General features: G+C 52.7%; 5 protein-coding genes across 5 annotated transcripts; 1 reads left to right on the top strand and 4 right to left on the bottom strand.

The window, feature by feature from the left end:
• Positions 1-309: 309 nt before the first annotated feature.
• Positions 310-2,417, bottom strand: CC1G_03967 (hypothetical protein; the record flags this gene model as incomplete). The annotated part of the gene is made up of 7 exons (XM_001831024.2): positions 310-495; positions 682-1,265; positions 1,323-1,672; positions 1,723-2,025; positions 2,095-2,265; positions 2,320-2,344; positions 2,399-2,417. The coding sequence occupies 7 exons, from the start codon at positions 2,415-2,417 to the stop codon at positions 310-312; spliced, it is 1,638 nt and encodes a 545-aa protein (XP_001831076.2).
• Positions 2,418-6,959: 4,542 nt separating this feature from the next.
• CC1G_14774 (hypothetical protein) lies at positions 6,960-7,742 on the bottom strand. The gene is made up of 4 exons (XM_002910750.1): positions 7,610-7,742; positions 7,503-7,548; positions 7,294-7,449; positions 6,960-7,241 (listed from the first exon to the last, which is right to left on the bottom strand). The coding sequence occupies exons 1-4, from the start codon at positions 7,631-7,633 to the stop codon at positions 7,057-7,059; spliced, it is 411 nt and encodes a 136-aa protein (XP_002910796.1). The 5' UTR covers positions 7,634-7,742; the 3' UTR covers positions 6,960-7,056.
• A 209-nt stretch (positions 7,743-7,951) lies between these two features.
• On the bottom strand, positions 7,952-11,589 carry CC1G_14773 (hypothetical protein; the record flags this gene model as incomplete). Its single annotated transcript, XM_002910749.1, has 6 exons — positions 7,952-9,570; positions 9,630-9,979; positions 10,035-10,577; positions 10,638-10,662; positions 10,721-11,026; positions 11,160-11,589. 6 exons carry the CDS (start codon positions 11,587-11,589, stop codon positions 7,952-7,954), a joined length of 3,273 nt encoding a protein of 1,090 aa, XP_002910795.1.
• A 1,108-nt stretch (positions 11,590-12,697) lies between these two features.
• On the top strand, positions 12,698-13,913 carry CC1G_03964 (hypothetical protein; the record flags this gene model as incomplete). The annotated part of the gene is made up of 2 exons (XM_001831021.2): positions 12,698-13,389; positions 13,586-13,913. The coding sequence occupies 2 exons, from the start codon at positions 12,698-12,700 to the stop codon at positions 13,911-13,913; spliced, it is 1,020 nt and encodes a 339-aa protein (XP_001831073.2).
• A 1,194-nt stretch (positions 13,914-15,107) lies between these two features.
• On the bottom strand, positions 15,108-16,543 carry CC1G_03963 (hypothetical protein; the record flags this gene model as incomplete). The annotated part of the gene is made up of 3 exons (XM_001831020.2): positions 15,108-15,622; positions 15,695-16,255; positions 16,312-16,543. The coding sequence occupies 3 exons, from the start codon at positions 16,541-16,543 to the stop codon at positions 15,108-15,110; spliced, it is 1,308 nt and encodes a 435-aa protein (XP_001831072.2).
• Positions 16,544-16,982: the final 439 nt, after the last annotated feature.

Genomic DNA, 16,982 nt, shown 5'->3' with positions numbered 1-16,982 from the left:
CTCATCGCCATGAGGCTGACGAGCGTGGGTTTATATGGGACCTTCTGTCAGTTTGGCTTGGTCAGGTGTTTTCGTGCGGATTCTAGAAGGCACAAGGTGACTACTTATCCTGGAATAAGAACAGTCGAAGAAACGTTCACGAGGACAGTGCGCAGCAAGAATTAAGGCGAGCTAGGCTCGCACCCTGATCTAGCTTAGGCACATACTGCTCGGCGCTCCCGAAAGCCTATAGCTCTTCCCCCAAAAAATTAGCAATTGGTTGGTCGAAAGTTCGACTGAGGCATAGCCTACAAATACATGATCTCGCTGCTAATCATTTCCTGCATCTTGAAGCAGGCCCATTTCCTTCAAGTAGAACGAAGCAGGCACACCAGTGTCGTCCTTGGCCTCCAAGTCAACTCCCAGATGCTGCAGTAATGTCTTGATAATAATGTTGTCCAGCCATGGGTCCACAGTGCTTCGGTTAGCGTAACCATCCTTGGCCGCAAGCAGTGCCTGGTTCCAGCAATAGCGACACCACCTCAGTCCTCAAGGCAGAATACGCCATCCCCAACGCAGTTCGTCCCGTGCTTTCGATCTCCAACGTGGAGATCCACGCGCTGCAACAGGCAGCGGACGGCGAATGCAACACCGTCCTCCGATGCTCAGTGGAGTGGTCCCGTCATCATCTAGCGCATTCACATCGACCCCTGGGCATTCGAGGAGGAGCGAGAACATGGGCTCGTTGTCACCTTCAGCCGCAATATGGACTGGCGTCCTTCCGTCGCGATCCTTGGCGTTGACTAGTGTGCCATCCAAATGGAGGAGTCGTTTCACGACGTCGAGACGGTTGCGGGTGACTGCGAAGGCTAACGGTGTGAGTTTGCGCACCGAGGTTGGAGAGTTGATATCGCAGAAGGAACAAAGTGAATCCAGGATGTTGATCGGTAGATCGAAGAGCGAAACGAGGTGCAATGGTCCAAGAAATTCCACGCCACGGAATAGGAGCATGGGGAATGAATTGCAACTGCGTAGGAAGTCGACGGTGGTACGGAAGAGCCCTTCGTCTGCGATGCTTTCCCGGGTATGGGTTCCCCAGTATTCGATGCCATAGGTGAGAAGAGTGTGTTGGGAGGGTCGATAGCCATAGTCTTCATCTGTTACGGTCGACTGGGCTCCCCAGTTGCAGGACACGAAGCGCTCGATCAAGGTTCTCGCGATGACTGCGTGGGGTTGAGGAATGCGCTGGAGTATAAACGACGGCAGCGCATCTTTAGCGGTAAAATCTACCAAAGACCACTGTCAAAATCGGGCATAAAGGTATGAATGAAAAACGAACTCACGAACAAGGCGCAAGACGTTGGTCTCGGGGTGAAGCTCGACTAGGCCACAGCAGGATGAGAGGATTGATTTCTGATGAGGCACCCTTCGTTCGTCGTACTTGTAGGTTTCTGGGTGGACGGCTAAAGCCCATTGGATTTCTTCGAAAGATAGAGGTCTCTCTGCGAAAACAATCCAGAGAAGAGTTCGCATTGCCAAATCTCGGATTTCTGCAGGCTGGGCTTCCACTCGTTCGATCGTGGCTGCGTACATGCCCTCCATCCCCGAAGGGAACTGAGCGAGACGGTCATAGAGCGTTGCAATGCTCGTGCACTCCCGCAGCGCTTCCACTTGCAAGACCGCGTGAAGAATCCTAGTGGCGGAAGCCGTACATCGGGATGATGTATAAGTAAATGAACCTACATCCCTCCCGCCTTGGTGGTGATCTTTCGGACGACCGCCTCCTTTTCATTGTTGTCTGCCAACAGCTCGGAGAGTCCGTCATTCCTTTCGAGCCTGTCGTCAACGAGGAGGCGCACATCTTCTTCCTGGGCCTCGATGGTAAATAAGACAGAATGCTTCAGCTTCCTTCCCAAGTCGTCAAGGGGGCGAGAGGTGAGGATGATGTTACCGTGAAGTTCGTTCATGACCTTGATGAGATCAAAACGAACGTCCACCAGGGCCTCGTCGACGCCATCGATGATGTAGAAGACACACTTGAAACGCCTCTCGAGTTGCTTCAGAAGATCGACGAGATCGTCCAGGGTTGGTTCTGTCTCGTCCCTTTTGTGTTACTTGTAGAGGGGTAGGATATCCTCCGCCGCGCCCGGATGTCGTTTCAAACATTCCTTCACCAGTGCCTTGAGGATATCGCTGACGGTGAGGGCCTCTGTGTATCGACAATAGACAAAAAGAATGCATGTGTCGTCGTCCTCGAGCTTTAGGAGATCGTCAATAACGTGAGATCTGGAGATCTTGAGCCACGTCGCTAACTCGGAAGAATTAAAGCGGCCGACTCACGCTAAAACAGTCTTTCCGGCACCCGCTGTGCGAAGGTCGTCAGGATATCAAGATAAAGAGCGCGCATAGCCAGACGTACGGATACCCATCCCCCCCATGGACCTGGGGAAGCTCCTCCACCAAGGCGAGCGCCGAAGTAGCGAGCAAGCCACCCAGTCAGCGCCAACGGAAGAACGAACTCAAGGAGAAGCACAGGACCAGGCAAGAAGCCAAGAAGGCAGAGGAGGAAGCCGCAAAGGAAAAGGAGAAGTCCCTTTCCCAGTATATAGGCAACGAATGGGACGCTGACGAGGACACCTCCGCAGGCCAACAATGAGCCAAGCAGAAGGCACCTCACCGACGACGAACCCTGGACAACTGCGCATACTGCAAGCGAACCTGAACAAATCGGAAGCGGCCCATCTCGACCTACTGAACGACTCGCTGGCAGAAAAGTTCGACATTGTTCTCATCCAGGAACCTCACCAGACATATTACAAAGCCATACGGACCCCCCCAGGCTTCCGCCAGGTCTACCCGTCCGACCAGCTCAGAAAAAGGAAAACAGCCCGATCGGCGATATGGGTAAACAGCGCCATTAACACCAACTGCTGGAGAGCACTGGAAGTCCCCAACTCGGCCGACGTCACAGCGATACAAGTCGACACGGATAACGGGCAGCTAACAATCTTCAACATTTACAACGACTGCAACAACGATGACGCACAAAACGCCCTCGACAGCTACCTTCAGCAACACGAGGACGAAGTGCACGGCCCGAACAGGCACGTACTGTGGTGCGGCGACTTCAACAGACATCATCCCCTGTGGGACCGAGATGAAGACGAGCACCTATTCACCACGGCAGCTCTCGAAGCAGCGTCACGGCTAATCGAGATCCAAGCGAAATGGAACATGCAGCAGGCCCTCCCAAAAGGGATACCGACTCTCAGACACATGGTAACAAAGAGATGGTCCCGCCCTGACAACGTCTTCCACAGCGAGTACATGGAAGAATGGATCCTCAAATGCAGTACCGCGCCGCACCTATGGCCAGTCAAGACCGACCACATCCCAATCGAAATAACGCTGGATACTTCGAAGAGCGTCGCCCCCACCACACCAACGAGAAATTTCCGCATGGCCGACTGGAAAGAATTCCGGAAAGCACTACGACCACAGATGGAGTCCCAAGACTGGCCAGAGATAGCGAACGAAGATGAATTCAACCGACAGGTGGAACTGCTGACCCAGGTACTGCAGAATGTGATCAAGCAACAGATACCACTGTCAAGGCCATCCCCGCTCTCAAAACGATACTGGACCTCGGAACTAAGAGAGACCAAGAAGGAGAATAACCGGCTAAGTCGATTGGCATACCAGTTCCGAGCAATACCTGACCACCCCATCCACAAGCAGGCCAGAGAACATGCAGACGCCTATGCGGACCTGATTCAAAAGACGAGAATAGAGCACTGGGAAGCGTTCCTCGAAGAAGCTACCGAAAGGGAGATATGGATAGCTAACAAGTATATCCGAGAACCGATAGCCGACGGTGGGCGACCCAGAATGCCAACACTCAAAGTATTCGAAAACGGGAGGGTCATAGAGGTGAACGAGAACAAGGGGAAAGCTAAGCATCTCGGCGCACCTTTCTTCCCGAAAAAGCCACAGACGACTTCCGTGCCGCAGGACTTCGACTACCCAGAACCACTGCCAGCAGCGACACCAATATCCCCCGACCGGGTCAAGGCCCAACTGAAGAGACTGACGCCCTACAAGGCCCCCGGCCTCGACGGAATCCCGAACGTGGTACTCAAAGAGAACGCCGACATACTGGCAGAACACCTCGCTAGAATCTTCACTGCAGCAGTCCAAAACGGTTTCTACCACCAGAGCTGGAAAGACTCCATCACTTGCGTTCTACGCAAGCCCGGCAAGCCCGACTACCAGATCCCCAAAGCGTATCGGCCAATCGCACTGCTCTCAACGACGGCCAAGCTACTATCCGCCACCGTGGCGGACGACATGACTAGGATTATCGAAGTCAACGGACTGCTGCCAAAAAACCACTTCGGAGGACGCCCGGGAAGGACAACAACCGACGCTCTGCACTACCTGGTCGGCAAGGTGAAGAAAGCATGGAGGGAGAAAAAGGTGGTATCAATTCTCTACCTAGACGTCGAAGGGGCATTCCCCAACGCAGTAACGGACAGGGTCATCCATAACCTACGAATACGACGAATACCGGAAGTATACGTCAGGCTGATAGCCAAGATGCTAGAAGGGCGAAGGACCAAACTACGATTCGACGACTTCCTCTCCGAATTCATTGCTATCGACAACGGCATAGGGCAAGGATGCCCGCTATCCATGATCATATACATCCTTTATAACGCTGACCTCCTCGAGATCCCCAGGAACGAAGACGAAGATGCGATCGGTTACGTCGACGACGCAATCCTGATAGCCATAGCAAACACCTTCGACGACACCGTACGAATCCTGAAAGACATGATGGAGCGAGAAGGCGGCGGATTCCAATGGTCGACTGAACACAACTCCAGATTTGAACTGTCAAAACTCGCAATCATGCACATGTCCAGGCGGACGAGAGAAGAAGTCGATGGCTCACGCGTCAAGATCCATACCGAAGCCCCTCCACTGGCTCTCAGAGGAGAGCACGTCAAAATCGTCACCGAGTACAAGTACCTCGGGGTAGTAGTCGACTGCGAGTTACGATGGAATGCCCAGACAAGAAGGGTCACTGAACAAGCTACGAAATGGGTCCTTCTGTTTAAGAGGCTAACTAAACCATCTACAGGAGTTCGACAACAACTCATGCGACAGCTATATATGGCAGTAGGGATCCCAAAGATGACGTATGCACTCGAAGTCTGGTATAGCCCCCCACACAAGGAGGTGGGAAAGAAGCGTAACTCAGGCTCGGTGAGCGCTCTCAAACAACTTGCAAAAATCCAAAGACTCGCAACTATCGCTATAACAGGAGCACTACGATCAACCGCCACGGACACGCTGGACGCACATGCCGGAATCCCGCCGATCGAAATCCTGCTTAACAAAATCTGCCAAAGGTCCTATGTTCGAATGTGCACACTCCCGGAATCGCACCCACTACATCCCCAGCTAGCAGCACGCCTTCCAAGATCAGGGAAACCGCCAAAGCACGAGACGCCAATCGAAAGGCTAAGAAGGACTAGTCACCTAACCACCCAGCCGGCCCAGGTAGAAAAGATCGCGCCCACCAAACGAGCCCCAACGTACAAACCACCCTTCGAGGTTGTGATCCCAACAACGAGGGAAGAGTCGATAGAATTCGAAGCACTCGACAACGCTCCAACCAAGATCTACACCGACGGCTCAGGATATGAAGGCAAAGTCGGAGCAGCAGCGGTAATGTACAAGAACAACCAGCTCGTGAAGGTACTCAAATATCACCTAGGAACCAAACAGGACCACTCGACCTTCGAGGCGGAGCAAGTCGGACTCGTCCTAGCGGCGTGGCTGGTGGCAACCGAAGGCAGGAAGAGCATAGGGATGGAAGACATATCGGTCTACACCGATTGCCAAGCGGCAATAACAGCGCACGCCCATAACTTGCCAGGCCCGGGACAAACCATCACCAACGAGCTGCACCGTATCACCGACCGCATAAAGCACCGGGGAACGAGAAGTACCAAGTTCACCATAAGGTGGATATCGGCGCACAGTGGGGTCGAAGGCAATGAGAAAGTCGACGACGAAGCAAAGAAAGCAGCCCGGGGAGAATCCACCGCACCAATCTTCCTCCCGCCAACGCTACGACAGAAGCTGAAGATCAGCAAATCAGCAATGAAGCAGAGGGTGAAGGAAGAGGTAAAAAGGGAATGGAGGAAACGATGGGAGACGTCACCAAGGAAGCCGAAGATGGACAAGGTGGACGGTCCGATCCCGTACAAGAAGTACATCAAACTTGTCAACGACCTCGACAGACGCGCAGCAAGTTGGCTAGTACAGATCAGAACAGGCCACATACCACTCAACGATTACCTCTTCAAACGACGACTGACCGACTCCCCGACATGCCCCAACTGCAATCTGCACGCCAGCGAAACGATCACTCACGTCCTACGCGACTGTCCAGCATACCGAACCCAGAGGACGACACTCCACAAGGAACTCTGGCGAAGGGACTGGGGCGACCCGATCAAAGCCATACGATACCCAGCAAAAGCAAAAGCGATCCTGACATTTCTAGCAACGACGGGACGACTCGAGAAACAAGATAAGCACAGGACCAGCTGAGCAAGGCCAACCCCCCCTCCCCATCTCACCCCTCAAACACACAACTTAATAATTCTAATAATTCAATCTAATTCAAAATACCACCATCCCCATAATCACCCCAAAACCTATACCCCACACACATAACTCAAGCACCCGCCATCGCGCCGACACATCGACAAACTTCCAACGGGACTGCAGAGTCACCGTGTCCTCGCACCACCCGCAAGGGTCGGGTGCAAGCAGTGCAAACCCCAGCCGGACCTTAGGCACGCAGTATACCCTTAATTAACCAACGTTGTGGATCGAAACGACGTTTCCTTGTCGGACCAGTCGGGGGAGCGAGCACCAAGGGTGCGCCGTCGACTGGTGCACGGTCCAAACGCATATAGAGGGCATAGGGGCCCATAGACCATTAGGATATAACTACGAACGGAGATGTCCGTCTAACCCTATTAGGACAATAAACATGATTTATATACCCATCCCCCAAAGAATGGCCGCAGGCGTCGATTTCCATTCCTTATACAGCCGCATATCGAGGAGCCATCTCCCCGTGCCTTTGCACCGGTTTCTTTTAACGTCGTTGTGAATAGCCCTGAAGTTGATCTTTGCTTTGGACGTTAGCCACTTTAGCAGTTCAGCATCGGAGACTGGCGCTACACGTGTCGTCAGAATGGCAGTCACTGCCCCTGCATGGAAAAGACTCACCTCCGTGGTTGCTGGAAGTCGCTACTGGCTGAGGTGGATGATAGTTGTTTGTTGTAATGTTTGTGACGTTCTGCGGGCCATCGGAATGGTAGACGTTGCTGTCCTTGATCTCTCGTGTAGTCTCGAATATCGGGCTCTTGCCGGCCTCATACTCGCCTATGTCGCACATGTGTAAAGAGATCAACAAGATGAAAGGACTGGGAACGTACGCGCTGTCGGGGGATCTATCTCTCCTTTCGGTGCCTCCTCCGTCGACTATTCGTTTGGTGGGCGTCGAGTCAGTCGGTTTCTAAGGCGGTCAAAGGGCTACACTTACACGCCAGGAAAAACCTTGACCCATGTCGAGGACTTCTTTAAATTCAGAGCCCACGACGACGGTGTCTCAATTCAGGAGTATGACTAGCAGGAATGAAGGAGGTCGTCGTCCAGACTGAGATGATGAATGTGATAGGTTATCGATGACTCGGAGAATAAGCGCCCGGCACCTTTACATAGCCTCTGTCACCCTCGGCAGTGATCTGCCGACGCTCCGATTCAATCACTAAGGACACACGGACAGAGCTAAATTCTTAGTACATATGTAATCAACAAGGCTATGTATCACAACCTGGAATCGGTGAAATGTCGAAGACAGGCGATAACAGCTTCATGTCCCTCCTTACTCGCGTGGTCCATGGCGCTTAACCCCCCGTGGTCCACAAGTCCAACATCTATCCCTTCGTACTGAAGCAACAGTTCGACAACCTCTTTGCATCCATGAATCGAGGCCCACATCAGCGCAGTCCTCATCGCGGGCATTCAAATCGACGTCAGAGTGGGACAACAACATCCAGACGACCTCTTCAAACTCCATCATCCCTCGCTCCTGAATAAGCGGCGCTTCTGGTGGAGGAGCAATCCAAACCTGCCCCACATCCATCTTCAGCAATACTTCCAACGCAAATTCGAGTCGATGGCGCTGCTGGAGAAGCGCTCGTTCTTCCGCATTGGGTAATGGGGCGCTCAGACGGCGTTTGGCACGGCGGGAAGGTAATAGTATTTCGAGGAGAATATGTTCCTCAGGCCTGGGTAGATCGGGGTCATTCAGATGGCGTCGGACTTGATTGTGAGCGCTCTTCGCTGCTAGCACAGCGGCCGAGTACCCTTGTAGATCCTGCGCACACACGTCCACCTTGTTTGTCGCCAACAGCATCCGCACTATATCCTTGTCCCCAACTATGGCCGCGCATGCCAATGGAGTCCTTCCAACATGGTCTGTAATGTTGAGCTCGTCGGGTCTATGTAGGATAAACATTTCAACGAGATCCAGAGAAAGCTTCGGTGAAACCGAAAAGATAGTCGTATGCAAAACTGGCCGACGTGCGACTCCAAACAAAATGCTGACGGTAGGGACCCTAGGACACTGAATAAGGCGCTTTATGACACGCTTCATCTCCGGTGTCATGGTGTCCTTGCCCGCTATAGTCATCGTGACCACGAAAAGCAGAGCCCCAGCTCCGTTGTTGTCCACTGCCGCAACGTCGACATCGTCGCGGTCCACCATCAACTCTACGATTGGCTCGATGGCCAGGGCCGACGCCCGAATGAAGGGTGTCACTCCAGTGTTGTCAGGGATATTGGCGTTGATGTCTGGGTGTTCGAGGAGGCGTTTGGCGATGGGTATACCGGCCTCTGGGGGACGGAGGAGGGTGATCCCCAATGGTGTCTTGCCCTCGCAGTCACTGGCGTTGACATCGACGCTCTCAGAGTACATGTCCAGGAGGTGCTCTACGTATTGGAGCTTCCCGAACACTACCGCTATCAAGAGAGGCGTGAGTTGGAACCGGGGTGATTGCTCGTTAATCGAGCAGTTGGTCCTGGAGATCACGGCATCGAAGATGGAGATGGGGAGGGTGTACTGGATAACGACATGCAGTGGCCCGACGAAATCCATGAATTGGTATAGTTCGGCTCCAGGTTTGTTGTACCTGAAGTCGTTGGGAGCAGGGATGACCCCGAAAGCTTTGGCTTCCAGGAGAAGCGACAGGATGGCTTCGACAACGCTGGGGTCGTGTATGAACCAATTCGCATAGACTGGCCAGAAAAAAAGCGCATGGAACAGGAGAGGGTCCTCGGCGCTCGGTGGGAGCTCTGCCTCGGTGCTGAGGATGATGGTGTCGGGTTTGCGCAAGCCTTTTGATGCCTTGACACGCTCGATCAGAACTTTGAACATAACCAGTTTTGGTTGAGGGAAGCGTTCAAGAAGTATCGGTTTCAGCGCGTCTTTTGCAGTGAAGTCTGAGCAAGAAATAAATGTTCTGGCCTCGCAGCGCACAAACAAAAAGCAGATGACTCACGGACAAGACGAACGACCTTGGTTTCCTCTTGAATCTCGATCAATCCGCAGCAAACCGACAGGATGGTGCTGCTGTCAGGCATCCTTTCGTCGTCGAACTTGGATGTTTCAGGGTGAACAGCCAAAGCCCGTTGAAGATCCTCCATCGACAACGATGCATCGGCGAAGACGACCCAGAGAAGTGCGCGCATGGCGATGTCGCAGAACTCCGGTGTTTGCCTCTCGATCCGTGCTACCGTCGTCGCGTACATTCCCTGAATCCCTGAAGGGAACTCCTCGAGTCTCTGGCGGAGGGTTGTGACGGTGGCGCATTCCTGCAGCGCGTCGACCTGGAGAACAGCGTGTAGGATCCTACACGCTCTGCATCAGCTTCGGTACTACAATGGATCAAGCGATGTGCACTTACATTCCCTCCGCCTTATCAATGATTTTACGAACCAACTCCCCCTTCATGTTGTGTCGGTCAAGTAGGTTTGACAGTCCTTCGTTGCGCTCCAGCTTCTCCTCAATCAAGAGCACCACGTCGTCCTCCTGCGCCACGACCGAAAAGAGAACCGCGAATTCCAGTTTTTTTCCCAGATGGTCCAGAGGGCGCGAGGTGAGGAAAATATTGCCGTGAAGCTTGTTCAGGACTTTGATGAGATCGAAGCGAACGTCGACGGGAGCTTCGTCGACGCCGTCGATCACGTAGAAGATGCGAATGAAGAAACCTTCCAATGATTTGAGCAGATCGACGAGCTCCTCTAGCGAAGGCTCTGTTTTCTCCAGCTTGTGCCGCCTATACAGTGATTCGACTGCTGGAAAGACGTTGGGATGTCGCTCGAGACACTGCTTTACGAGGGCTTTGAGAATATCGGTGACGGAGAGGTCCTCAGTATAACGGCAGTAAACGAAGAGAACGCAAGTGGTGTCGTCTTCCAATGGTAGCAGGTCATCGATGACCTTTGATCTATGTACCGATTCCAGTCAGCTTTACTCAAGGGCGGGCCCTCTGAATGATCGAACTCACGCAAGGGTAGTCTTCCCGGCACCGGCTACGTAGAGTGATACCTTAGAGGTCAAGATCTAATGCAATTAAACGACCAGACTCACGAATTCCCATTCCCCAAGTTATGGCCCCGCGTTGTCCCTTCCACTCCTGATAGAATCGATTGGAGATGAACCAACCCCTCGACCCTTCGCATCGCTTCTTCCTAACATCACCGTGAATTGCCCTAAAGCTGACCGCCCTCTTGGAACTTAACCAAGAGTGAACCTTGGAATCTTGAATATCAGCAGAAGACGGGGATGGGTGGTAATGGTTTGTAACGGTGATAGGACCATCGTGGAAATTGCCGCCATGGATCTCCACCGATCGAGCGTTGTTGAAGATCGGTCCTGCTCTGGCACTGTACTCGCCTACAGAGAAGGAATCAGCCAATTCATTCCCGCCATCGCGTGAACTGCTACGCAAAAGAGACGCACTGGCTTTCGGTGGGTTTACGATTTCTTGGGGCTGTGGCGACGAAGAAATGAGCTGAAAGTTCTCAACCGTCGTCGTTGATTAGTCGGAAAACTCGCCTGGGTCGAAAACAGCTGCCCCATAGTGTCGAGGTTAGCGATCGCAAGACGGCGGAGGAAGGTGGAGGTCGTGGGGTTAGGCCGTAGGCCGCAGATATGGGCCTGGTCCTTATCGATGGAGTTTGGGCGTTGTGGGTCCAGCTGTCATGCAGTGCGCGCGGAGCGGGGTAATCTATGTCGCATTCGTAACGCGATACAGAACCAAGTTCTAGCCAAGTGTGCGGCAGCTTCCTTCTACTTAAAGCACGAATTTGGTCCGTCCATGCAAAGACAACGGTCACTTTGGTCAGGAAACCACAGCCAATAATCGGCAGTCGGAACTTTAACGTTCGACACCAGTCACCTTTAAATATTGTAGTTTTTGGACTCTGGACTAGAGCTTCGCGGGACTCCAGCACCATTTCTTGCCCTTGTTCCTAGTCACCCGAGAAGGACATCTGTATAGTACCTGCAATTCCGAACCATTCCAAGTTGAAGCAAAGTGTCGTCAAGAAAGATAGGACCAGAGCAACGCGCCTGTTCAGTTGACAGCCGTCGAATCCACCTGGGATAGACACGATAGACACGCATTTTTGTCAGCCATAATGTACGTAGTGGAGTTGAAATGGAGTGGAGAATGCCGGGCAATTGGTTGTGAGCTCTGGAGCGATTTTTGTTCTGAGTGTCCACCGGATGTCAATTGAAATGAAGGCGATTGAGAGACGGTATGGACCAGATGTAGTTGTTGGCCAACGGCTATTGGGGGACAATCGAAATCGCACAGAGAGGGATGAGCATCGTTGGGAGAGGATCGGCCAGTGGCTATTCCGAGGTTCCGGTCGTCAAGCAGCAAAATGGAAGGCTCGGACAGGGGGACGGTTTGAACGTCGCAGGGGACGAAGTCGACATCTTGACCGAAGATTTGAAGCGTCGGCACCGAGCTGGTAGGCCGGGCGCCAGTATGTATGCATCTCGAGTCCAATATACTATTTGGCAAAGAACCCTTAGGCGAAGCGAGGTCTTGAAATTGTGAAAATTTGCGCGGCACATTTCCTCGTACGATTCCAGTACACCCAAGCCGCCAGGGCTCAGCAACGGCCTGGCTCCTATACCCCACACGCTGCGAGTTCCTGGAAATTTCATAAGACGAGATCCGGTTGCTGGAGACATGGCGGAGAGAGCTGAAAAGGGATGTCGAGCAGAGGGTGGTCGCCGCCGGAAAGGCCGGGTAACCGCCAAGAAATTGATCGAGGGATGGAGTTTATTTACGCGTTGTTTGCTCGGCGGGCGTGATGAAAGTCGAACCGTGGTCGGCCTCGTTGACGGTTGACTTTTTGCCTCTTGTCATTGACAACACCCGCTCTTCAAATATTTTCAATTCCATATAACTTGCTTTCATCCCAACTTCTCTTCCTTCACCCTTCATTATCATCGTCTTGGTCGCTTTCTCTTCCAACACCGACACTTGCTAATTGCTCGCTCAACTCCTATTCATTACACATACAAAACGGCAATTAGGAAAGAAGAAAGATGACAGCAGGCTATTCGGCTCTCTTCTCAGCAGGCTTGCTCGCTCCTTCACACGTCTACGGCGGCAACAATCTCCCAAAGACTCCCTCCAAGGCCGACTTGAAATGCAACACCACAGTCGACAGCCTCCCTGTGCCCTACGGGGACACCTCGCCCATCCGGCCCCTTTCGCCGTTGCCGGTGGTGACCAAGAGCGGGCCTCCCGACAGCGACATTTCCGACATCGACCTCGACTCGAGCGACGCCGAGATGGACGACATCTCCAAGCGGGACATCACACCCACCCAGCAATCCGTTCTCCGCGCCTCAACCTCGTCCAACACTTCCACATCCTCGAACGGATCCGTACATGGTCAACCACCTGCCGGAAACGGCGCCCCAAGACTCCGTAAACGCCGTTCGAGTCTGAGTCTGTCCATCAGCGTCTCGCCGATGAACGCCATTCGCTCGCCCATTCGCACCGCCAACGCTGCTCTGCAATTGCAGCGGCACCTGGGCAGTCGCTCGCGCAGTGGGAGTTTGGTCAGCTCAAGCGTCCCGCCTACGGCCACCGACAACGTTTTTGCCGTGCCTGGAGGCATGTCCGCGAAGGAGACGACCAGTTTGATGGGGCGGTTGAGGAGCGGCAGTGTGGGCAGCACGTTGGGGCGACCGCCGACGTCTGTTGGGATGGCTGGTGCTGTTCCTGGGAGGTAAGTTCTCCTGTTCTGTTCCCCTTGTTCTTTCGTGTTCCGTGTTCCATCGGAATCAAGGGTCCATCTAACAGAGCGAACCCTGGTTCGATGTGACCTCCCATCGTACCCTTCACCTCATTCCATCAGAATCCATCTTCCAATTTCTCAACAAACCATTTCCCATATCTGACATAAATCTCTTCCCCAAAAATAGAATCATCCGGCGCCACGTCCGACGTACAACCACCGTTCCAGCGCCCATGCCTCCCCCAACAGCTCCCTTGCCCGCTCTACCTCCCCTACCCCCAAACACGAACATCATGACGCCTAAAAACAGCAACCATAATGACCAAGTACGATCCCTTTATGCCCACCGACAACCCTTTACTTCCCAGACTAACTCTTCGAAGACTGCAGAGCACCACCACCAGCCTCAGCGGACGTTTGGCAATACAAAGTATCCGACGACGCGTGATCGGGGGTTGTCTGTTAGCAGTACGTTGAGTGTTGGGAGGATTGATGAGGAGATGAAGGAGAATTAGGAGGAATCAAGTTGCTCGGTGTCGACCTCGAGGCGTTGAGTGCTGCCCTCGGTTGGCAACCCGCTTCCCTTCTCCCTCAGTCTCTCGGATGCTTGATGACGATGATGATGATTTGTATGATTTCCGTCTCTATCTTTCTTGGGATCTTTTCTATGTTATGGAGACAGAGGGATGGTGGACTTCGGGATGCCGGCCATCTTCTTGTCCCCTTCTCTCTCTCGTCTTCACCCCTCTCTTGGAACGAACCGCAGGCCGATTCGTTTCTTCTTTTTCTCTTCCTCTCTAATTATATACCCCAACATCCAGTCTTCTCGTCTCGTATTGCATCTCGCTATCGTTTCGTATTTATTCCCATCTTTCCGTTTCTTTCTCCATCATGATACCTATCTATGAAGGCGTCGATTCATAGACGGATTCGACGTCTTCCAAGCCAACCTCCATTTCCTTCCGCACACACCTCTTTTACCACATCACACCACGCAACGTACTCTGGAGTCTTTCAACCATCCCTTCCCACATCCATTCCTCTATTTACCGCAATTCCTCTTGTTCTTCTGCATTGGACTCTGGAGTCAGTCAATCATCATCCCCCTTCATATATTCCGCATTCCATTCCCCCTTCCCCTTCAAAATTTTTTCTTGTACAAGATATAGTCGATCTGAATTTCCTCCCTGCCCCTGGAGGAGCCTCTTGCACTTTGCACACTTTACTCTATCACCTACATGTCTAATACGCATACTACAGTACTTAGTATCCTGTCTAATTGATATCACAACGTTGGTTCGTTCAGGTTATTGGCTCGGTCGTTGTCCTAGGCTGCCAGTGTTATTGTCGGGTGCGAGTCCCAGGTAATCATTGATCATTGCAAAATTAGTCGGTCCTTCGGCTAGTAGGCCTGAGTAAGTGCTCGTTGCGCGTTTAAATTAAGCGCACAAAGTCTTTCACGGGGGACGTGTGTCTGTATGGTGTGATGGGCGTCTTTAGCCGGTATTTGGGGAGAAGGAAGTACGTATACCATTGTGGCTTTCGGTGCTAAAGGTGAAAGTTGGGAGCATGGAGACCTGACTAGTATCCGTGACCTGGTCGACTTGGGACGCAGCTTACCAGTCGACAACCGTTCCTACTCATAAATACAATCATCCCGACTCTGTCACCCATATCTCAGAAAGTCCGTATCCTTTCATGTGCGGGTCCTACCACTCCCATCTCCAAAAAATACCTCCCCAAGGGAAAGAAAAGTCGAACAGCACATTTTCCTTCGACGAAGCGACAGGAAACAGTTCCTCCGGCGTAACCATGAGCACTTCTGCCCTCTCCTTCCACATCTCAAACTCACCCGTTTCCCTCGCCAACCCCTGTCTCGAAGCAGGCTTTTCACACGGAGCCTTAACATGGATCTTCGAATTGAGGTGGACTCGGGTGAACGTCGTCGGAAAACGACGGATAATCGTCGCAAGGCATTCGTCGATGGCTTCACGGGTGTCCCAGACGCCAGGATCAAGCGGGCGTACTGCCAAACTTGCTGGGTCGTCCCAGCTGTCGACGTTGTGCATGTTGCTCATTTCCAGTTCCAGTGACTGGAGTGGGGTTCCATCGTCGAGAGTATTGAGACTCTTCAACGCGGGGAGGAAAGACGGAAAATAAGTGGGTCCCCTCACTCCAACGAGGACGATGGACGTCAGGTTCTTCAGGGGATGTAGATTTAGAGCTATCAATAATGTCATCCAATGAGTTATCAATGAAGATTTTGGAATGGGGAGGGGAGATGGTGGTAGCTTACCGTGGTCATGGAGGAACGTAATCCTGAGTTTCTGCAAGGATTCACCACATAGACCAAGCGCGCTGTTTATGTTCTGGACACCTGACAGCGGATTAGCCATCGACACGCACATCTCTTCCACACGCGAGAGTATTCTCGTGTCCAACGCGAACAGGTCATCCAGACACCGCTCAGTCTCCCATCCCAACTCCAAAACTCTCGGCTGGCAGAAGGGCAAAGTTGTTCTCGTTTCGGCACCACGAGCAGTAGCGGCAGCTTTGAAGGTGTGCAAGTCGACAGAATGGAAAGTATGGACCACTTCGTCGAACCAAAGCCGTTGAAGCGACGGCCCTGTGAGAAGGAGAGAGGGCGGGGTTCCCCTCATACCCAAGATCGTAAGCGACTGCAATCTCGTGCGCGTCCTCCCGTTGCACAGATCCTCTATCCACCGTCGGGCGGCGTCGGGGAATGCAATCCAAGACGCCCAATACCACGCTTCTCCCAAGGTCAGATCCGTGAGGTTTGGAAATTCCAGCCGAGCCAAGTCGTTGAGAGGGCACTTGTCGAGGTCGCGCTCACGCCCTACGACGTCCGAATACCGGCAAACAGTGCTAATGCGAATATGTGGACATGGTGACAGAGTCGATCTGGGCTTGCCTTGAGAACGTTGAGGATGGCGCGGACGTCTTGTCCCGGATCCCCCGAGTTCGCCGTTCTCTCGAGGCGGATGGTCCGGAAGAGGACGCGCTGGGAACAGCTGCGAAACTCGGGAGAAACCAAGCTGCAGTTGATGAGTGCCTGCTTGTTCTCCTTCGAGTCCTTTGTGAACACCTCGACGATGCTTTCGATGATCTCCAGTGGAAGTTCCATGACGCTGGATCCTAGAGACCTAGACTAAGGGAGTTTCGGAAATTGTTGATTGACTTTGTCGTGAAGGCAATGTTGCTTTTAGTCTGTGCAGTTTCGTGTGAGTGTGTTCATTGGGCTGGTATCGATGATCTCTTACCTTTGATTAATTGATGGAAGTTTAGCCCCTTGGGCGGGTTCTCGAGAGTCGAATCAAGGTCGTGAACAAGTTCGAATTCAAAAGGGGCGATCAGGTTGAAGATCTAAGACCGTGGCTCCAATCCATGGAGTGTTGGCTGCCCGCCGTCAGTCGTCCCACCATCTTTAGTGCCCCCAAGAAGTCTTGTGATGGGTACCCAGTCCTCAACTTCTACATACCTTTCATTTCTCGATTTGTGTTGGGTACACTTCAAGCCTCTACCCTTCTCCTCAAGGCGCGTTCGGAGATGTTCTCACGTTTCAA

Source organism: Coprinopsis cinerea (assembly GCF_000182895.1).
Source record: "Coprinopsis cinerea okayama7#130 chromosome 7 map unlocalized cont3.7, whole genome shotgun sequence".
Lineage (NCBI taxonomy): Eukaryota > Fungi > Basidiomycota > Agaricomycetes > Agaricales > Psathyrellaceae > Coprinopsis > Coprinopsis cinerea.
This window is presented reverse-complemented; position numbering and strand designations above follow the sequence as displayed.

Coding starts and splice junctions, on each gene's coding strand:
- CC1G_14774 (XM_002910750.1), bottom strand. CDS start 7,633: ATGGGTCAAGGTTTTTCCTGGCGT. Junction 7,549..7,609: donor GTCAAGGTTTTTCCTGGCGT/GTAAGTGTAGCC, acceptor CCAAACGAATAG/TCGACGGAGGAGGCACCGAA. Junction 7,450..7,502: donor GATAGATCCCCCGACAGCGC/GTACGTTCCCAG, acceptor TGTGCGACATAG/GCGAGTATGAGGCCGGCAAG.